We start from the raw sequence: 22,876 nt of genomic DNA, 5'->3' as shown, positions 1-22,876 counted from the left end.
ACCTGTTTTCACTTCGTCATTATGGGGTATTGTGTGTAGATTGCTGAGAAATGTTTTATTTAATCCATTTAAGAACAAGGCTGTTGTGTAAAAAGTCATGGTCTGAATACTTTCCAAAGGGACTGTATCTGTACTGAGCTTTTACGATGCTTTAAGCCCACTGTTTGATGAAATAACACCATGAATGAAGGGAGCCCGATGGCCATGCTGTGTTCAAATGAAAGTGTTCAAATGAAATGACAGTGAGTGCCTGTGTGACTGGTGCGTGTTTTCTCTCTCTCCTCCCTGCTGCAGCGAACAGGCACCACAGCACAGCAAGCGACTATCGCGCTGTCCGTGCTGACGCTGCAAAATAATTACAGCTATTTTGTTAATTGTTTCTGTTGCCGAAGTACCTCCATTTGTTTGGGAAAGCATTCCCTATTCCCTCAACGCTTGCTCTCTTTATATGAAAAATGTATGCATCGCATGCACGTGACCAATAGTGTCTGACCTATAACCTATCATAATCACATAAATAAATTGGTTATAACAAACTCTGAGTACCGTAACACGTGACGGCAAAATGGATGCGGAGGACGTGAAAAAAGCAACTCGAAATGGGCAAATGTTTACTGGTTGCTCAGGAGAGAAAGGGGAAGTCAGATCTGTGGAAGACATTTGACTTAGTTGACCAAGCGTTGTATGAGTATTATGTGTGCCAAACAGTTACTGTTAAATTATATTGTAATCTTTCCTGACCATTTGGAACAGTGTAAACAACAGTAAATAAATGTGTACCAGAGAGTCTGTTCTAACTGTAATATATATATATATTACATTCATGAATTGAGGTTTATTTATTTATTGTTTGGGGTAATTATTGAAAGCTCTCTTTGTTATTTAATTTTAACGCTAAAATGCTTGATTGCATTTCAAAGCATGAATGTATCGTATGCTGTGATAGCATGAACAAATTAATGATTGATTGATTCAGTAGCCTATACTGTATATTCAAATATAGGCCTAAGTAATTTACGCTATTAAGACTAAACAGGATGCGTTCTTTTGCCTTCAGCTCGATGGAGGTTATACAAGGCTAATATACAAAGACCACTAATGACAACGACATTATTTATTATTATAATAATAATTGTAATAATAACAATAAGGAGATCAATAAAAAGGAGTCTATAGAAGCGAGAGCTACATGCATATTATGTGTGAAAAACAGGTGATGTTAGATTACAGTAAAAAAAAATTGCCTGTTTGGAACAGTCTAAGCAACACTAAATACATTAGAACAGACTGGTAGTACTTATAACAAAAAATGGTAAAGCCTTTATTAAAGCATAGCAAATATTTAAAAACAGCCGAACCTGTGAAATTGCTTTATCCAACATTTTGCTGTTGCATGAGTCTTGGTCCTCACGGAATCAGTAGGCTAAGGCAAGGGCTGTTTCCTCGTCTCTGCTGCTGCTGCCCCCGCCACCATTGTTTTCAATCCCAATATGCTGGTTAAATTTGCTATTATGCACATAGGGAAAGGTGACCAATTCTACGCTGCACTGAAGATTGTTTCAGAACCGCGGACAGCGACCGTATCCAATGCGGGAGAGAGCGAATTTATATTAAAATATTTGATTTATTAGTGTTGCACTATTATTTTTTACATACTATAACCATACACAATTTCCGTATCACACCTCTGCAATGAATTAGTCCACTGAGACAGGCGCGAATCCGACAGGTGTCTTGTGCACCATAAAGAAAAGAAAATTGCGACTGCTCGATTGAAGAAATCTCGGTCCACCAACAGCCTGTCGATCAGACAATCAACCAGTCGACTAAATGGGGTCAGCCCTAGTTGACATGCTTAAGTACATGGTGTGTGCGCAGGTATCTGTACATACAGTATGTTCTGTGTTCTGCTGGAGTGTGTTTGACCTGTGCATCCTCTGCCCCACCCAGCCTAAGATCCTGCGCCCAGCTCTGCTCCCTGGTGAAGAGTTTGTATCGGAGGGTCTTAGAGTGGTCCTGGACCCTGACGGCAGAGAGGAGGCTACAGGGGGGATGCTCGGGGGACCGCACATCCTGCCAGCAGAGGGAGCCCTCTTCCTCACCTCCTACCGCATCATCTTCAAGGGCTCCCCACACGACCCACTAGGTAAATCATCCAGCTAGCATCTAATTATATCTGTCCCTCTTGATTACCCATAAGAATTTGAGTGTGCACTTTGGGATTCCCAATGTAGTGCACTATAAAGGGTATCATTTGAGATTAAGCCTGTTTTGAATGTGTTGTGTGGATGAGATACATTATCATAGAAGTGTATGTTGAGGTGTCCTGTGTGTGTGAGCAGTGGGGGAGCAGGCAGTGATCAGGAGCTTCCCAGTGTCCACCTTGACCAAAGAGAAGAAGATAAGCGTCCAGAACCAACTGCAGCAAAACATGCAGGAAGGACTGCAGCTCCGCTCGGCATCCTTCCAGGTAACACACACACACCCCTACTCCTGTTGATGTGGATGATGATGAAGATACATTATTAAAGATGTGATTATGATGCTTTGGGCTTTTCCGTTATTGATTTCATAGTGGAGGGATCTGTCTCCGTTCGTGGATCTTTCTCCATTTGTTCGTATGTTAGTCACACGCGATATCTCAAACAGCACTGGGCCGATTTTGACATAACTTGGGTGAATGAAGCGTCTAGCCATAGAGATCCAGCATTTACAAAATTACACTGATCGGCCCAAGGCGGGAACTGTAGTAATTAACTGAAATGTGTTGGTCACACGTGGCGCTGCATCATTCATGGGCGACGAAATGTTTACTGTTCTCTTGTCTCTCATTAAGTACACAAAGTCCCATTTCTTAGATGCTAAATAGATGTTAACATAGTTTGTCCAAGTATGTGAGTGTTCTCTCCTTTTGCCCCAAACCATGTGTAAGATTGCCAGAACATGTACAACAGATTCACAGAGAAGCCAGAATTACTGATCAGTTGTGACATTTGGAGAGATTAAAGGGATGCATATGCTACAGACTTTGCCCAATATCAATACATTTCTTGGAAGTTATATGAGTAACCTATGTGAGTTTGATTTGAAGGGGGGAAAAAGGCAACCGTGCACATGTTTTTGGTCTTTCACAATTCATGTAGTGCTGTAAAGTTTTTATAGTTCATTCCTATCTTTTTAGTAACACGGACAATAAAACAGGCCTTTATGTGGGGAGGGGGTCACTTGGCCTGGCTGGGCCTGTGTGTGTGTGTGTGTGTGTGTGTGTGTGTGTGTGTGTGTGTGTTAGCAAGCAAGAGTGTGTGAGTGTGTGTTACTAAGCCTGGCCAGAGGGCTGTGTCTAAGTCTGGGGTGCATTATCAGGCCTTTATTGAGAGCTGCAGGCTGCTGGGGATCCACAGGAGAGCAGGGGGGGCTAGGTCTCCTCTCCTCAGGCAGGAACTGGTGGGATGTTGGGGGCGGGATGGATGGGGAGAGGAGGGACTATCGGGTCAGGGCGGTCAATGAGAAGCGGACCTCGCTCTGGAAAGTCAGTTTGTGTGAAATATGTGAACATTCCGTACATTCTGTTTCCGATTTGCAATTAGTAGTATTTGCTTCCCTGCGAGGAAAAAAACAACATGCGAATAGAAATATGTCATATTTTTGGGGCTTCACAGATGTGAAATATCTGCCGTGACATTTTGATTTATGAATGCATTTATTATTTTCCAGCCATTCCATGGAAGACCATATGTTTAATCTGGAGGCAATGAGCTCACAGGTTCCCTGATGCTTCCTGTGTACCCTCCAGTTGATCAAGGTGGCGTTTGACGAGGAGGTGAGCTCAGAGATGGTGGAGATCTTCAGGAAGCACGTCCAGAGGATCCGCTACCCTCAGTCCATCTTCAGCACATTCGCCTTCGCCGCAGGCCAGACCGCTCCCCAACTCATCCTTCCCAAACAGAAGGAGAGGAACACGGGTTTCAGGTCAGTCCCTCCTCTGTCGCACTTCAGTCAACTCCTCAATGTTCTGTTAAAGTTGTTTTGGATGGCAAATCCCATTATGTGTTTGAAAGGTTCCTGTAATATCTCCCACAACAGACACTGCCTGAAAGTGTTGAGTAATCTTCCTTATCTGACGCTGGAATCAGACATGATAAATGATGTTACGGTCTCCTCACAGGACGCTGTCCAAGACCATTGTGAAAGGAGCCAAGAGAGCTGGGATGATCACCATGGGCCGTCAGAGTCAGACCACGCTGAAGAAGAACGACAGAGGGAGTCGGATGACCTGGCACGAGGATGATGACATCTCAGGTAGGAGCAGAATTATGTTAAACTCCTACATGGAAGAAGAGGAGGGGGAGTTTTGACAAGCTGGAGTTTCCTGAACGGTCACCTGACCTTGTCTCTCTCTCTCTCTGTCTGTCTGTCTGTCTGTCTGTCTGTCTGTCTGTCTGTCTGTCTGTCTGTCTGTCTGTCTGTCTGTCTGTCTGTCTGTCTGTCTGTCTGTCTGTCTGTCTGTCTGTCTGTCTGTCTGTCTGTCTGTCTGTCTGTCTGTCTGTCTGTCTGTCTCGTCTGTCTGTCTGTCTGTCTGTCTGTCTGTCTGTCTGTCTGTCTGTCTGTCTGTCTGTCTGTCTCGTCTGTCTGTCTGTCTGTCTGTCTGTCTGTCTGTCTGTCTGTCTGTCTGTCTGTTCTGTCTGTCTCGTCTGTCTGTCTGTCTGTCTGTCTGTCTGTCTGTCTGTCTGTCTGTCTGTCTGTCTGTCTGTCTGTCTGTCTGTCTGTTCTGTCTGTCTGTCTGTCTGTCTGTCTGTCTGTCTGTCTGTCTGTCTGTCTGTCTGTCTGTCTGTCTGTCTGTCTGTCTGTCTGTCTCGTCTGTCTGTCTGTCTGTCTGTCTGTCTGTCTGTCTGTCTGTCTGTCTGTCTGTCTGTCTGTCTGTCTGTCTGTCTGTCTGTCTGTCTGTCTGTCTGTCTGTCTCGTCTGTCTGTCTGTCTGTCTGTCTGTCTGTCTGTCTGTCTGTCTGTCTGTCTGTCTGTCTGTCTGTCTGTCTGTCTGTCTGTCTGTCTGTCTGTCTGTCTGTCTGTCTGTCTGTCTGTCTGTCTGTCTGTCTGTCTGTCTGTCTGTCTGTCTGTCTGTCTGTCTGTCTGTCTGTCTGTCTGTTCCAGTGTCTGATGAGGGTGAGCCACCCCCCAGCAGCACGTTGAGGGCATCAGAGAAATCCACCATGGAGCAGCTGGTGGAGCGGGCGTGTTTCCGTGACTACCAGCGGCTGGGCCTGGGCACCGTCACAGCCAGCTCCTCCCGCTCTAAGACAGGAGAGCAGTTCAGAGTCACTGCAGTCAACAGACTCTACTCCCTCTGCCGCAGGTACACACAACGCACATACACGTTGTCATGTCAGATTAGACGTTGGCGCTCTGAGCAATGTAGAAGAGGTGTATTCGATGTTAACTTATTGGTTGTATCAGATCAAACTGCCATCATAGGTGTCCCAGTAGTGGTCCCCATGCTGAATGGGCTGATGGTGTGTGTAACCCACAGTTACCCAGGGCTCCTGGTGGTTCCCCAGTCAGTGCAGGACAGCAGCCTGCAGAAGGTGGCCCGTTGTTACAGACACAACCGCCTGCCAGTGGTGTGTTGGAAACACCCCCGCACCAAAGCTGTGCTGCTACGATCTGGAGGCTTCCACGGCAAAAGTGTGGTGGGACTCTTTAAGTCCCAGAACCAATCTTCAACAGGTACAGTACACACACATACAGTACCAGTCAAAAGTTTGAACACATACTCATTTCAGGGTTTTTCTTTATTTTACTATTTTCTACATTGTAGAATTATAGTGAAGACATCAAGACTGTTAAATAACACATATCAAATCAAATGTATATATATAGCCCTTCTTACATCAGCTGATATCTCAAAGTGCTGTACAGAAACCCAGCCTAAAACCCCAAACAGCAAGCAATGCAGGTGTAGAAGCACGGTGGCTAGGAAAAACTCCCTAGAAAGGCCAAAACCTAGGAAGAAACCTAGAGAGGAACCAGGCTATGAGTGGTGGCCAGTCCTCTTCTGGTTGTGCCGGGTGGAGATTATAACAGCACATGGCCTAGATGTTCAAATGTTCATAAATGACCAGCATTGTCAAATAATAATAATCATAGTAGTTGTCGAGGGTGCAACAAGTCAGTAACACAAGAGTAAGTGTCAGTTGGCTTTTTCATAGCCGATCTTTGAGAGTATCTCTACCGCTCCTGCTGTCTCTAGAGAGTTGAAAACAGCAGGTCTGGGACAGGTAGCACGTCCGGTGAATAGGTCAGGGTTCCAGCAGGTCTGGGACAACAGGTCTGGGACAGGTAGCACGTCCGGTGAACAGGTCAGGGTTCCATAGCTGCAGGCAGAACAGTTGGAACTAGAGCAGCAGCACGGCCAGGTGAACTGGGGACAGCAAGGAGTCATCAAGCCAGGTAGTCCTGAGGCATGGTCCTAGGGCTCAGGTCCTCCGAGAGAGAGAGAGAGAGAGAAAGAAAGAAAGAAAGAAAGAAAGAAAGAAAGAAAGAAAGAAAGAAAGAAAGAAAGAAAGAAAGAAAGAAAGAAAGAAAGAGAATTAGAGAGAGCATATTTAAACTCACACAGGACACCGGAAAAGACGAGAAATACTCCAGATGTGACAGACTGACCCTAGCCCCCCGACACATAAACTACTGCAGCATAAATACTGGAGGCTGAGACAGGAGGGGTCAGGCGACACTGTGGCCCCATCCGATGAAACCCCCGGACAGGGCCAAACAGGTAGGAATCATGTAGTAACCAAAAATGTGTAAAACAAATCAAAATATATTTGAGATTCTTCAAAGTAGCCACCCTTTGCCTTGATGACAGCTTTGCACACTCTTGGCATTCTCTAACCCAGCTTAATGAGGTAGTCACTTGGAATACATTTCAACTAACAGGTGAGCCTTGTTAAAAATTCACTTGTTGAATTTCTTTCCTTCTTAATGCGTTTGAGCCAATCAGATGTGTTGTGACAAATTAGGGCTATCTTCTGTATACCACCCCTAAGTCCATATTATGGCAAGAACAGCTCAAATAAGCAAAGAGAAATGACAGTCCATTACTTTAAGACATGAAGGTCAGTCAATGCGAAACATTTCAACAACTTTGAAGGACAACAATAAGAAGAAGAGATTTGCTTGGGCCAAGAAACATGAGCATTGGACATTAGACTGGTGGAAGGTCCAAATTTGAGATTTTTGATTCTAACAGCCATGTCTTTGTGAGACGCAGAGTAGGTGAACGGATGTGTGGTTCCCACCGTGAAGCATGGAGGAGGAGGTGTGATGGTGTGGGGGTGCTTTGCTAGTGACACTGTGGGTGATTTATTTAGAATTCAGCATGGCTACCACAGCATTCTGCAGTGATACGCCATCCCATCTGGTTTGCGCTTAGTGGGTCTGTCATTCTTTTTTCAACAGGACAATGACCCAACACACCTCCATTCTGTGTAAGGGCTATTTGACCAAAAATGAGAGTGATGCATCGGATTACATGGCCTCCACAATCACCCTACCTCAACCCAATTGAGATGGTTTGGGATGGTTCGGGCCGCAGAGTGAAGGAAAAGCAGCCAACAAGTGCTCAGCATATGTGGGAACTCCAAGACTGTTGGAAAAGCATTCCTCATGAAGCTGGTTATATAAAATGGCACCGGAGCAGAAGGCAGACGTTTTACATTCCCCCAACCAATAGTTTTTTTGTTTATCTGCATTGTTTGTAACTTATTTTTTTACTCTTTTTGTACATAATGTTGCTGCTACCGTCTCTTATGACTGAAAATAAGAGAGGCCAGAGAGCAGGCCTGCTAAGAAGTTGAAGGCGATCAAATAAACCCCCACTTCCCTCAATTCTGCTAGCAAATGTGCAATCTTTGGACAATAAAATCGACAAGATACGCTTAAGATTAAACTACCAACGGGACATTAAAAACTGTAACATCTTATGCTTCACGGAGTCGTTGCTGAACAACAACAACATCAACATACTGCTGGCTGGTTATACGATGTACCGGCAGGATAGAACAGCGGCGTCTGGTAAGACGAGGGGCGGCGGTCTATGTATTTTTGTAAACAACAGCTGGTGCACGATATCTAAGGAAGTCTCGAGCTATTGCTCACCTGAGTTAGTTTCTCATGATAAGCTGTAGACCACACTACCTACCGAGAGAGTTTTCATCTGTATTCTTTGTAGCTGTTTACATACCACCACAGTCAGAGGCTGGCACTAAGATAGCATTGAATGAGCTGTATTCCACCATAAGCAAACAAGAAAACGCTCACCCAGAGGTGGCGCTCCTGGTAGACTTTAATGCAGGGAAACTTAAATCAGTTTTTCCAAATTTCTATCAGCATGTTAAATGTGCAACCAGAGAGAAAATAACTCTGGACCACCTGTACTCCACACACAGAGACACATACAAAGCTCTCCCTCACCCTCCATTTGGCAAATCTGACCATAATTCCATCCTCCTGATTCCTGCTTACAAGCAAAAATTAAAGCAGGAAGCACCAGTGACGAGAAAAATAAAAAAGTGGTCAGATGAAGCAGCTGCTAAGCTACAGGACTGTTTAGCTAGGACAGACTGGAATATGTTCCGCGATTCCTCCAATGGCATTGAGGAGTACCTCACATCGGTCATTGGCTTCATCAGTAAGTGCATCGAGGACGTCGTACACACCCCAACCAGAAGCTATGGATTACAGGCAGCATCCGCACTGAGCTAAAGGCTAGAGCTGCCGCTTTCAAGGAGCGGCACTCTAACCCGGAAGCTTATAAAAAATCCCGCTATGCCCTCCGACGAACCATCAAACAGGCAAAGCGTCAATACAGGACTAAGATCCAATCGTACTACACCGGCTCTGACGCTCGTCGGATGTGGCAGGGCCAGCAAACCATTACAGAATACAAAAGGAAGCGCAGCCGAGAGCTGCCCAGTGACACGAGTCTACCAGACGAGCGAAACCACGAGGCAAATAACGCTGAAACATGCATGAGAGCAGCAGCTGTTCCAGAAGATTGTGTGATCATGCTCTCCGCAGTCAATGTGTGTAAGACCTTTTTAGACAGGTCAACATTCACAAGGCTGCAGGGCCAGACGGATTACCAGGACGTGTACTGCAAGCATGCGCTGACCAACGGGAAAGTGTCTTCACTGACATTGTCAACCTCTCCCTGTCCAAGTTTTGTAATGCCAACATGTTTTAAGCAGACCACCATAGTGTCTGTGCCCAAGAACACTAAGGTAACCTGCCTAAATGACTACCGACCCGTAGCTCTCACGTCTGTAGCCATGAAGTGCTTTGAAAGGCTAGTCATGGCTCACATCAACACCATCAGCCCAGAAACCCTAGACCCGCTCCAATTTACATACCACCCCAACAGATCCACAGATGATGCCGTCTCTATTGCACTCCACACTGCACTTTCCCACCTGGACAAAATGAACACCTATGTGAGAATGCTATTAATTGACTACAGCTCAACATTCAACACCATAGTGCCCTCGAAGCTCATCAATAAGCTAAGTACCCTGGGACTAAACACCTCCCTCTGCAGCTGGATCCTGGACTTCCTGAGGGACCGCCCCCAGGTGGTAAGGGTAGATAACAACACAACTGCCACGCTGATCCTCAACACAGGGGCCCCTCAGGGGTGCATGCTCAGCCCCCTCCTGTACTCCCTGTTCACTCATGACTGCACGGTCAAGAACGACTCCAACACCATCATTCAATTTGCCGATGACACAACAGTGGTTGACCTGATCACCGACAACAACGAGACAGCCTATAGGGAGGAGGTCAGAGACCTGGCCGTGTGGTGCCAGGACAGCAACCTCTCCCTCAACGTGATCAAGACAAAGGAGATGATTGTGGACTACAGGAAAAAGAGGACCAAGCACGCCCCCATTCTCATCCACCGGGCTTTAATGGAGCAGGTTGAGAGCTTCAAGTTCCTTGGTGTCCACATCACCAACAAACTAACATGGTCCAAGCACACCATGACAGTCGTGACGCGGGCACGAGAAAACCTATTCCGCCTCAGGAGACTGAAAAGATTTGGCATGGGTCCTCAGATCCTCAAACGGTTCTACAGCTGCACTATCAAGAGCATCCTGACTGGTTGCATCACTGCCTGGTATGGCAACTTCGCGGCCTCCGACCGCAAGGCATTAGAGGGTAGTGTGAACGGCCCAGTACGTCACTGGGGCCAAGCTTCTTGCCATCCAGGACCTCTATACCAGACTGTGTCAGAGGAAGGCCCTAAAAATTGTCAAAGACTCCAGCCACCCTAGTCATAGAATGTTCACTCCTCTACCGCACGGCAAGCGGTACCGGAGCGCCCAAGTCTAGGTCCAAGAGACTTCTAAACAGCTTCTACCCCCAAGCCATAAGACTCCTGAACATCTAGTGAAATGGCTACCCAGGCTATTTGCATTGCCTCCCCTCTCCACACCACTGCCACTCTCTGTTGTCATCTATGCACAGTCACTTTAATTAACTCTACCTACACGTACACACTACCTCAACTAACCGGTGCCCCCGCACATTGATTCTGTACCGGCACCCCCCTGTATATATAATTTTTTGTTACTGCTGCTCTTTAATTACTTGTTACTTTTATCTCTCTTCTTATCCGTCTTTTTTGAAATTGCACTGTTGGTTAGGGGCTCGTATGTAAGCATTTCACTGTAAGATCTACACCTGTTGTATTCAGCGCATGTGACTAGTAAAATTAGATTTTATTGTGTTGAGACCATGCCAAGAGTGTCCAAAGCTGTCATCAAGGCATAGGGTGGCTACTTTGAAGAATCTCAAATGTAAAATATATTTTGATTTGTTTAACAATTTTTGGTTACTACATGATTCTGTATGTGTTATTTTATAGTTTTGATGTCTTCACTATTATTCTACAACGTAGAAAAATCTAAAACCCTTGAATGAGTAGGTGTGTCTAAACTTTTGACTGGTACTGTACATTACTTACACCGTACGGAATTTAAAGGAATTGCATTAGACAGTCATGTTATAAAATTTAGGCCATTGATGTTGAGTACTGTATGTCTAATGACTGGTGTCCTCTCCCTCTAGCCCCTGCCAACTCTTCAGAGTTGTCCAGTAGCCTGGAGCAGGAGAAGTATCTACAGGCCATCCTCAACTCTATCCCCATCTACTTCAAACTGAACGGCAGTAACACTCTGTCCAACCGCTCTCTCATCGGCCTCTCACCAGGTACCCCTGCTCTGCTCTGGGCTCTGCTCTGGGCTCTGCTCTGGGCTCTGCTCTGGGCTCTGCTCTGGGCTCTGCTCTGGGCTCTGCTCTGGGCTCTGCTCTGGGCTCTGCTCTGGGCTCTGCTCTAGACTGGTGGTGTTCTTCCCACTCTGTCAGTTTTTGTGTGTTTGTCCTCGTTCCTTCAGTTTTATTCTGCTGATTATCTTAGTAAGGTTTCCTCTGGGCCACTGCCTGTTATTTATGTTGTGTCCGTTGCATTTGGAAGGAACTGCGGCACAATGTTGTGGTTATGTAAGAGGAACAGGACACCCAGGGGTCACCCTCCATCCATCTCCCCAGCACATACCCTACGCAAAGTCAGCGGGATTCTGTTTCCCATGTAACCACAATAGATATTTAGTCTCTGGGAACTGGATCAAAACACACCCTGAATCAATGTCAATTGCATCCATCTTCCAGCTTTAAGATCTACGTCTGCAGGGATCAAATAGTCTTAAAGGGGGAAATAGGATTCCCAAGGCTTGATAGCTTCAGACTTTCTTATTATATTCAGATAAGCTAATTGGATCTTAAGCAACGGGACACGATTGTCGGGTGTGAGCCCAAGGCTTAGGCCTAATTTGAAACACAGCAATCAGTGTTTTTCCCCCTAAATGTAGGTAATGCAACTCTGTTCGCTCGCCTCATTTAACTCTTAAGTAATCCCTCCTTGTGTTATCATTTAAAAATCTGTCCTAATCTCCCAGGTCTGTGTCCATTTTGTGACTTATCTGAGATGCACTGTGGTAGTGGTAGTTATGTTATCAGATGCTGTGTCTGACAAATATAGATGGTTAGTCATCCAGGCATGGTTTTCATTCCCTGTCCTCTCTGGGTCTGTGTTACTGTGTTTGTCCTGGTTACAGCTGAATGTTGGTGTTATCCCCATTTCATGCCTGTGTGTCCTCTTCAGGCAGTGAAAGGAGGACGTCTAGAATACCAAAGATGGCCCCCGTCCATTTGGACATGCCCTTCTCCAACAGCTTTGCCAGAGGAGGTGAGTGCTGTACCCACGTGTCACTTCCTCAAAGTCCATTATATCACACTGCAACCGCAGTCCTGGAAATATACTGGGCCTCTCTTGGTCTATGACTCAGCTTTGTTACCTAATTGTACCATGCCATATACATGTGACCTAGTAGTCTGGTATGTCCAGTGAAGATGTGTCCTAGATTTTCTGGAAATTATAAGAGGTCTGTTATTGGCATGCAGCTGTCTGCATCATGGTTTATCTTCTCTGGAAGTTGAAGTGCTTAAGTGTATTGTTAGGTTAGTTGCCACTGTTCCTGTAATATTCAAACACAAGATTGCTACACCCAAAGATGACTTTCACGGTCATTGCCAGCAGCATTAAGTGGATTTTGATTTATCTTCTAAATAATCTTCAAAGATTTCCAATAACATGGGGCTTCTGTGGGATTTTGATCATCGTCTTTGTTTTTACACAACACCATGGTCTACTATGTCATGCACGTTAACCCTTATTCTGTTCATCTCAAGACTGAATTGCAAATTAATATTTTCCTTTGGTATTCATATCGTTCTACCATCCAACCCTGTTGGTCTCTTAAGTTTGGAGCCTAGCTCCCCATGTCCTGGCCTCTTGCTGTAACCACCCAGGTGACCTAATGACTGCGTGCCACGCTATGTTGGCCCTATGGTTGGGGGATTGAGTGTGTGCTGGTATGTTATGTCCATCTGATGTTGTGATCTTTCTGTGCCCTTTTCCCCCTCACCCTGTACCCTTTACCTACCAGTGCTTGGGTACAGGGATAAGCTATTCACTCACTCAAACCAAAAACCTGCCACTAAGGGGATAATCCAAAATCAAGGTATAGTGAAAATGTCTACTCTATTCAGATCTCTCTCCCCCTCTTCCTCCACCCCTCTTTATTAACATCTTCGTCTTATTTCCTGATCATTGAAACCTACAGTGGTTCGTCCTTTAAAAGTTGCAGCGTACTGCAGCACAGCTTCCATGGTGCCACAGAATTCTATGGCACGTGCCATCCACTGGTACCATTAATGCTAGTTTGACCATCAGATGCTTTGAGAAGCATTTGATAGCCTTCAATAGTGGCTGTACTAGAGAATTTAAAACCTGGGTTTCCGTTAGGATGGAACGGAAAATATGGCGCTGTACAACGTGACGGTCGGGAGTAGGCTACAATACTTTACTATTTAGCTAAAGAATCCACATGTCGCGCAGACATGCGGGAGACTGGGGTTCAATTTCCACGACGGGGAGGAAGGAGTAGGCTGTCCTTGTAAATAAGAATTTGTTGTTAACTGACTTGCCTAGTTAAATAAAGGTTACACTAAGGACATAACATTTCTAATTGTAGTCTAACCAATACCCAAACGGAGATTCAGTGAAAATAAAAACCTCATTGATTTATCAAGACCAGTCCCCATGCTTGTCTCAGAGCAGCGTGAAACGATGCTAAAATAGTTGGAGGCTATTGTTTGAAATCCTATTGCTTCTAACTTCAATATGCTCTTTAAATAAATAAGCCCTACATCACTTTTAACATCACATTACTCAACGCTAGTGAGACTCATGTCGCCTACGGTAGGTCTACAGTATATCGAAAAATATGACGTGACTCTCCTCCAATAATTACATATAGAGGATTGGAGGATTCTAAATTAAAACCAGAAGCCGCCTCATGGGTCTCCCGGTGGCGGCCGGCACGGGTGTCTATAGCAACACATTTTGCATTGTGATGCGGTGACTTAGGCAGCTGCGCCACTGGGGAGGCTCCATCCACAAAGTATCAAAGTACAGAGGAGTGTTGGTAAAGGTATATTGTCCTCCTAATAGCCCATAGTGGGCTATTATAATACTGTACATGGTGTCCAGGTCAGGATAACCAAAACCGTTTTTAATAAATAAATATCAGAAAGAATGTTGGTGCTTATTTATTTTGATCCAAAGCCATGAATGAGTGAGTCACTGAACTTTATGTAGGCACCCCTATATGACTGTACCATCAACTTGATAATATATAACGTTACTTCGTTTTCAAAAAAAGGAAAGTGGGTGATTGAATAAAGGCCTACATAATATTTGTAAAGGCCAAAACATTTATTTCTGTTTTTAGAGGGAGAGAAACGCTGGGCCAGTTGTGTGCCGCCCTATGGGGACTCCCAATCATGGTCGGATGTGATACGTAATAATACTTTTTGTGGTGTTATATGTTTTGTCTTTTCTGGTGGATTAAAATGAAATTGCAACCAATCACTGCCGGTTGTGATACAGCCAACCTAACTTAGAAATACATTTGACAATGGAATCCTCCCCCTACCCTCCTTCTAGGTAAGTCTATTGTCCAGCTACCTGCTAATAGCCATAATGGCGCTGTACAACGTGACCGTGTGTGTTTAAAATAGTATTTTCCACTAAGCAACAATTTGTTACCTTCATTAGACAACTTTGTTCCAATATTTCTGTAATTCAGTGATATTTATTCCCATCTTAATTCCTTATGGATCCGTAACGAAGTAAATATCGGCATTTTGAAAGTCTTTTTTAATCATTTTATTAACAAAAGCATAAATATGCCATTATTAGTTACATTGTTTTATTTTGAACGTGCAGACTGGCACTAAGAACAGCGGGAACATTTCCCTAGTCAGCACCATTATTAGTGCTACCCAGTATGGCGGGGGGGGGGTCCACCCCCCTCCCCCTTCCTCCTCCCTTCCCCATGGGCTAGGTCTGTCTTCTGTGCGCAGCTCTGCGGCCCATCCCGTGCCCCCTGCCCTAGTGCCTTGAACCTCGCGCGCTTTCAGTGGATACAGCTCCCGAGTGTGCATTGTCCTGCTAATAACAGGGTTAATAATATATCTGTGAGAATATCCAACGGGCTTTTATAGAATTCTAAATGAATAATAATCTTTGTTTAAAAAATAAAGTTTTGGAGTTGATTTCAGTTTCAAATAACAGAAAATGAGTGAGGAAAAAGGCCATTCTTGAACATCAGGTGAAACATTGTTACTAATTTGTAAATAAAGACAGTTTGTTATTTAGAATGATTTATTTCTGTTTTTAGAGAGAGAAACCAAAAACCTACAGTCATGTCATGGGTCTCCCAGTCGAGGCCGGCACAGGTATTGAACCAGCATCTGTAACAACACATCTTGCACTGCTATGCAGTGTTTTAGACCATTGCGCCACTCAGGCGCTGTACAATGTGACCGGTCGGGAGTGGCCTACACTACTACAGTAAGAGCAAAATAAAATAATAAAAACCTTAGTGTGACAAGTTTTAGTAAGTAATACTGAAGTCGTGCACAATTATAAGTTTCTATTTAGGTTTATGTCACCCATTCATTGTCAGTTAGAGACACAGTAGGACCCAAAAGCATAATCAGTGTTCTAACTCCCCCTTGCCCTGGTCTGAAGCAATGAAGTGGTGACGCAGGGTACCGTACTAAACCACAAATTACCTCAAAGTACCGCAGCATAATCACAAAGCTTTTAGTGGAGCAACCACTGTATGTAACCCACGCTCATGCCTCTGTAACAGTTAAAAAACGTATCCTGCGTCTGGTGTGCTCATCTCTCTTTTGAGAAATAGAGAGTATCTCTGTGGAGATTCATAGTGTCACCCATCACTTCCTCTTTTGGCGCACTTGGGCAAGGCTGTGGTTATTCTCTGCTGGGAAAAAATCTGACTGTGGTCCACTTCAGGGTAAATGTGGTCGACTTGTCACAATGTGATGTCTCAGCAGTTGTGGATGTGGTCAGTCAGCAGTCTTGGCCCAATGGGAGGTAGTATGGGCTCAGCTCAGTCATGACAGGCAGCTCGGGAATGAGGCTGCTGTGGCTTAACCTCTGCATTGTATTCAATGTGTGTCTAGCCGTCTTAAGGCCAGATAGGCAGGTACCTTACATTCTAAATCCTATTGGTTGATGGTTTGATTGGTTGAGAGCTAACTCTAAATAGTTGTAATTGATATCCGGCAGTTTAATTGGACAATGTACTCAATGCCAAAGCTGCTTAAACACTAAATGTGGTGTCCTTTTCCTTATCTACCTACAGCCTGGCTCAGACAGGGCCCCTGAGGGCAGTAACAACAGCATAAGCAAAGTGGAGGAAGTATGGTTTATCACAAAAAGTTATATCGTATACAGATCTGTATTGTAGTTATCTTGGTGGTCATAGTTTGTCGAAGAGAAATGAGCATCCTTCAGTTTCTTCCCCTTGGATTAGTGAATGAATAGATCTGTGCCCGTAGATTTAGAGTCCAAATTCTATTCTTCAATTTATCAATGTGCTATAGTCTTTGTCGCTATGTGCCATTCTGTCATTATCATTCCGTTATGTTTCCCCGTATGGTGGTCTCGGCTGTTTGTGCTTAACCAACCCCTCTCTGTGGTCATACATTGTCATGTCAAACATAACGACAGAGGAACCAGGCTAGTTGGCGCCTGTGTGTTCCAGCCCTCTACAGGCCTGCGGTGCCAACTCTAACTGTACCTCTCTCTCTCTCTGTTGTTGCAGGTGTCTGGGCCAGCCTGCGTTCCAGCAGCCGCTTCAGCCAGCACCCTTCTGCAGCCGATGTTGGTGCCAGGCTGGCAGGAAAGGATTTGGCGCCCCCTGCAGGCAGCGAGAGCCTGCATGCCCAGCTCCTCAAACAGCAGGCTGCCCTCTACATTTTTGGAGAGAAGTCCCACCTCAGAGTAAGACTTTCAGGGGATGATGAGTCCGTAGAGAGTGTGTGTGTGTGTTCAACATAAACCTTTGTTGTTATTGGGACCTTAAGTTAAAATTCTCAGTAGGGGTCTAGATAGACTGTACCACAGAGTTTCCAAGCTGATAAGGGGACTCTTGATTGCAATTAATCAAAATGATGATTTATTATTAATACAGTCCCACATCTGATATTACTTTTGGACTGTAATTGGAACGTTCTGCTCGTTTCAGTGACTTGTTCGAGTGGAGCAATGTGTCTGTGTGTTGAATGTGAAATTGATATTCTTTTCCTTGGCTAGAAGAGGTTATAAATAAATGTGAGCGTGGTGGAGTCGCCAGCTGTGCGGGTGGCTTTGATTGGCCAGTGGCCACATTGAAAGAGACAGTCTTCTCTTAAATGAAACTTCTACTTCATTTCATAACAGAAGCCCTATTTTTACCTCATACAGTACGCCCCAAGTATTTAATATGTTCCCTATCTTTGTCTCCTGCTTTAAACATTTGTTTATTTTTGTCAGTCAGTTTTAGGTGTCTTTTAATCAGTCTTTCAGAGTGTTATTTTAATGTCTGCGTCTAGTTGTGATAGTTGACTCTCGGAGACTGTTAATTTTCAATGACATTTCTCCTCTTATGTCAGGGCTTCAAACTGGACTCTACTCTGAACTGTGAACTGGTGCCTGTGGACTTTGCTGACACGCGCCAGATCAAAGGTGCCTTTAAGAAGTTGCTGAGGGCCTGCGCTCCGAGCGCTACGTCTTCAGACATAGAGGACTCCTTCCTCAAAGCCCTGGAGGACTCTGAGTGGATCCTTCAAGTGAGCTCCCATCACATACACAAACACACACTCACCAATACACATACATACACACCCTCCTATGGTTTCCACAACAACTCACTGACCCTCAGTGAGAGATCTGTGAGAACGAGCCAGCGGCGTGCTCTCCATGATCTTCCTGTGAGACTCTGACCTCATCCTATATTCCCTCCTCATCCTATAAGCTTATTTCCCAAGGGAAATGATAACGATACAAACAGACATGGGAGAACTACCAAATTGTTATCATAGTGACCCTTGCAGCCTATGGCCCAGCATTAAATGTTTCATAAACCACAGAACAATATTATCTAGGAGAAGCCCTGCTCAGGCTCCACACAGTCTTCACAGGAACAGCTTAACGGCATGAACTGTGTGTGTGTGTGTGTGTGTGTGTGTGTGTGTGTGTGTGTGTGTGTGTGTGTGTGTGTGTGTGTGTGTGTGTGTGTGTGTGTGTGTGTGTGTGTGTGTGTGTGTGTGTGTGTGTGTGTGTGTGTGTGTGTGTGTGTGTGTGTGTGTGTGTGTGTGTTCCCTGCAGCTTCACAAGCTCCTGCAGTTGGCCCTGATTTTGGTGGAGCTGCTGGACAGTGGCTCGTCCGTCCTGCTGAGTCTGGAGGATGGCTGGGACATCACCACACAGGTGAGCCTCACGCACGCACACACACCGTTTCCCCCCCAGCAGGAGTAGTGGAAGAGGGGGACTGGGGATGTAGGAGGGTGAGTAGGAGAGAGAGGGGGACTGGGGATGTAGGAGGGTGAGTAGGAGAGAGAGGGGGACTGGGGATGTAGGAGGGTGAGTAGGAGAGAGGGGGGGACTGGGGATGTAGGAGGGTGAGTAGGAGAGAGGGGGGACTGGGGATGTAGGAGAGTAGGAGAGAGAGGGGGACTGGGGATGTAGGAGGGTATGGGAGAGAGGGTGACTGGGGATGTAGGAGGGTGAGTAGGAGAGAGAGGGTGACTGGGGATGTAGGAGGGTGAGTAGGAGAGAGGGGGGGACTGGGGATGTAGGAGGGTGAGTAGGAGAGAGAGGGGGACTGGGGATGTAGGAGGGTGAGTAGGAGAGAGAGGGGGACTGGGGATGTAGGAGGGTGAGTAGGAGAGAGAGGGGGACTGGGGATGTAGGAGGGTGAGTAGGAGAGAGAGGGGGACTGGGGATGTAGGAGGGTGAGTAGGGGAGAGAGGGGGACTGGGGGACTGGGGATGTAGGAGGGTGAGTAGGGGAGAGTGGGGGACTGGGGATGTAGGAGAGAGAGGGGGACTGGGGATGTAGGAGGGTGAGTAGGAGAGAGAGGGGGACTGGGGATGTAGGAGGGTGAGTAGGAGAGAGGGAGACTGGGGATGTAGGAGGGTGAGTAGGAGAGAGAGGGGGACTGGGGATGTAGGAGGGTGAGTAGGAGAGAGAGGGGGACTGGGGGTGTAGGAGAGAGAGGGGGACTGGGGGTGTAGGGGAGAGAGGGGGACTGGGGATGAAAGGGGGGTGTAGGAGAGAGAGGGGGACTGGGGATGTAGGAGGCTGGGTAGGGGAGAGAGGGGGACTGGGGGTGTAGGAGAGAGGGGGGGGACTGGGGGTGTAGGAGAGGGAGGGGGACTGGGGGTGTAGGAGGGAGAGAGGGACTGGGGGTGTAGTAGGAGGGAGAGGGGGGCTGGGGGTGTAGTAGGAGGGAGAGGGGGACTGGGGGGTGTTGGAGGGAGAGAGGGACTGGGGGTGTAGGAGGGAGAGGGGGACTGGGGGTGTAGAAGGGGGACTGGGGATTTAGGAGGGTAGGAGTGAGAGGGGGACTGGGGGTGTAGAAGGGTAAGAGAGAGAGCGGGGGACTGGGGGTGTAGGAGGGTAGGAGAGAGAGCGGGGGACTGGGGGTGTAGGAGGGTAGGAGAGAGGGAGGGGGACTGGGGGTGTAGAAGGGTAAGAGAGAGAGCGGGGGACTGGGGGTGTAGGAGGGTAGGAGAGAGAGCGGGGGACTGGGGGTGTAGTAGGAGGGAGAGGGGGGGCTGGGGGTGTAGTAGGAGGGAGAGGGGGACTGGGGGTGTTGGAGGGAGAGAGGGACTGGGGGTGTAGGAGGGAGAGGGGGACTGGGGGGTGTAGAAGGGGGACTGGGGATTTAGGAGGGTAGGAGTGAGAGGGGGACTGGGGGTGTAGAAGGGTAAGAGAGAGAGAGGGGGACTGGGGGTGTAGAAGGGTAAGAGAGAGAGCGGGGGACTGGGGGTGTAGGAGGGTAGGAGAGCGAGCGGGGGACTGGGGGTGTAGGAGGGTAGGAGAGAGAGAGGGGGACTGGGGGTGTAGAAGGGTAAGAGAGAGAGCGGGGGACTGGGGGTGTAGGAGGGTAGGAGAGAGAGCGGGGGACTGGGGGTGTAGGAGGGTAAGAGAGAGAGCGGGGGACTGGGGGTGTAGGAGGGTAGGAGAGAGAGCGGGGGACTGGGGGTGTAGGAGGGTAAGAGAGGGACTGGGGGTGTAGGAGGGTAGGAGAGAGAAGGGGAAGAAAAGGAAAAGAGACCTCTGCTGAAACTGACAAGTGAAACATCTACACCAGGGTTGTCAAATCTACGGGCTGAGGTCCAATCCATCCCGCGGGTGGTTTGAGTAAAAAATCGATTTAAAAAAAGTTCTTTGTGTGTGTATAAACTCAGCAAAAAAAGAAATGTCCTCTCACTGTCAACTGCGTTTATTTTCAGCTAACTTAACGTGTAAATATTTGTATGAACATAAGATTCAACAACTGAAACATAAACTGAACAAGTTCCACAGACATGTGACTAACAGAAATTGAATAATGTGTCCCTGAGCAAAGGGGGGGGGGGGTCAAAATCAAAAGTAACAGTCAGTATCTGGTGTGGCCACCAGCTGCATTAACTACTGCAGTGCATCTCCTCCTCATGGACTGCACCAGATTTGCCAGTTCTTGCTGTGAGATGTTACCCCGCTCTTCCACCAAGGCACCTGCAAGTTCCCGGACATTTCTGGGGGGAATGGCCCTAGCCCTCACCCTCCAATCCAACAGGTCCCAGACGTGCTCAAGGAGATTGAGATCCGGGCTCTTCGCTGGCCATGGCAGAACACTGACATTCCTGTCTTGCAGGAAATCACGCACAAAGCGAGCAGTATGGCTGGTGGTTTTGTCATGCTGGAGGGTCATGTCAGGATGAGCCTGCAGGAAGGGTACCACATGAGGGAGGAGGATGTCTTCCCTGTAACGCACAGCGTTGAGATTGCCTGCAATGACAACAAGCTCAGTCCGATGATGCTGACACACCGCCCCAGACTATGACGGACCCTCCACCTCCAAATCGATCCCGCTCCAGAGGACATACCTTGGTGTAACGCTCATTCCTTCGACGATAAACACGAATCCGACCATCACCCCTGGTGAGACAAAACCGCAACTCGTCAAAGAAGAGCACTTTTTGCCAGTCCTGTCTGGTCCAGCGACGGTGGGTTTGTGCCATATGCGACGTTGTTGCCGGTGATGTCTGGTGAGGACCTGCCTTACAACAAGCCTACAAGCCCTCAGTCCAGCCTCTCTCAGCCTATTGCTGACAGTCTGAGCACTGATGGAGGGATTGTGCGTTCCTGGTGTAACTCGGGCAGTTGTTGCCATCCTGTACCTGTCCCGCAGGTGTGATGTTCGGATGTACCGATCCTGTGCAGATGTTGTTACACGTGGTCTGCCACTGCGAGGACGATCAGCTGTCTGTCCTGTCTCCCTGTAGAGCTGTCTTAGGCGTCTCACAGTACGAACTTTACAATTTAGGGACCCTGGGCATCTTTCTTTTGGCGTTTTTCACAGTCCGTAGAAAGGCTTTAGTGTCCTAAGTTTTCATAACTGTGACCTTAATTGCCTACCTTCTGTAAGCTGTTAGTGTCTTAATGACTGTTCCACAGGTGCATGTTCATTCATTGTTTATGGTTCATTGAACAAGCATGGGAAACAGTGTTTAAACCCTTTACAAGGAAGATCTGTGAAGTTAGCCTTGCTCCAGGAAATGGGCTCCAAAAATTAGCTTTTTGGTCTTAATTTATGGTTAAGCATAAGGTTAGCAGTGTGGTTAGGGTTAAAATCTTATTTTAATAAAAATGTGTAGAAATCGGCGGTGTTTAGCCGTCAAGAGGGACGTTTCCTTTTTTTGCTGAGTTTATATCGTTTTTGGGGGGGGAGAGAAACTCGATATACTTGAAATGGCTAAAACCAAATCGAAACTGTGTAGCAATGATAATTTGCTAATTATCAACTAAATGAAAGCTAGACAGTCAGGAAGCATAGAAAATTCAAAAAATGATGCATAGAGGCCAATATTGAAGAAAGATGACACATTTTCCCTCCGGACCTCATTGGCCCCCATGGCAAAATGAGTTTGACAACCCTGGTCTACACTTACAAATAAGGAAATAGGTCATCATATTATCAGGTCAAATACAAAGCTACGCCATTAGTTTCAACGACTTGATTAGTACACCATGCTGAAATGTGGTGAAACGATGCTGAGGCTGTAGGACCCTATGTCATTATATACGGATTTCAATCGTGAAAGTGCTTGTTTTTATCCTCATCAATTTTCTTTTCCTGTTCGCTCAGCGTTTTGTCACATTTTTGCACTGTGAGCTCACATTTTCCATGCTGTCTTGCTAAGTAAGCGTGTGTTATTGGGGATGGCGTGTGTGTGTGTGTGTGTGTGTGTGTGTGTGTGTGTGTGGCCTCCAAATGTGTTTACTGGTCCCGTAAAGCCCAGGGCTGCCGTGTAAAAGCACAGGCGCAGCCTCGCTTCCAGTGCCTGGCCCGTGTCAGGCCCAGAGCATCTTGCTCATCACGGTGGGGCCTGATCAGCCTTGCTCCAGGAAATGGGCTCCATATGCCTTGGCTCTTCAGTTTCCTGACCAACTCATAGACACCCAGCAGAGGAGAAGCAGATCCCTGTGTTTCTCGCTCTCCCCTCTTTCCTTTCTAATAGCCCCCTCTTCAGTGATGGTGCTATGGTCATTTAGGAGTTCAGGTCTGTACTGGGGAGGACCGCTGGGCTGTGATGAAGATAACTTTTCAGAAAGCCCACTTTTTTTGGAGGGTACAGTG

General features: G+C 46.7%; 1 protein-coding gene across 4 annotated transcripts in view; it reads left to right on the top strand.

Annotated features, from left to right (window-relative positions):
• Positions 1–22,876, top strand: part of LOC106587205 (myotubularin-related protein 13) — a 154,619-nt gene that overhangs the window by 123,845 nt on the left and 7,898 nt on the right. The window contains exons 22-33 of one of the 4 annotated variants that reach the window (XM_014175341.2): positions 1,951–2,146; positions 2,343–2,470; positions 3,794–3,969; positions 4,166–4,299; positions 5,148–5,349; positions 5,524–5,720; positions 11,121–11,261; positions 12,214–12,297; positions 13,058–13,132; positions 16,811–16,989; positions 17,640–17,816; positions 18,355–18,456. In XM_014175341.2, coding sequence (XP_014030816.2) covers positions 1,951–2,146; positions 2,343–2,470; positions 3,794–3,969; positions 4,166–4,299; positions 5,148–5,349; positions 5,524–5,720; positions 11,121–11,261; positions 12,214–12,297; positions 13,058–13,132; positions 16,811–16,989; positions 17,640–17,816; positions 18,355–18,456 — 1,791 coding nt within the window. The remainder of the gene's footprint in view (positions 1–1,950; positions 2,147–2,342; positions 2,471–3,793; positions 3,970–4,165; positions 4,300–5,147; positions 5,350–5,523; positions 5,721–11,120; positions 11,262–12,213; positions 12,298–13,057; positions 13,133–16,810; positions 16,990–17,639; positions 17,817–18,354; positions 18,457–22,876) is intronic. The other 3 variants (XM_014175348.2, XM_014175344.2, XM_014175346.2) reach the window with 3 other exon arrangements.

Source organism: Salmo salar, chromosome ssa26, assembly GCF_905237065.1.
Source record: "Salmo salar chromosome ssa26, Ssal_v3.1, whole genome shotgun sequence".
NCBI lineage: Eukaryota > Metazoa > Chordata > Actinopteri > Salmoniformes > Salmonidae > Salmo > Salmo salar.
This window is presented reverse-complemented; position numbering and strand designations above follow the sequence as displayed.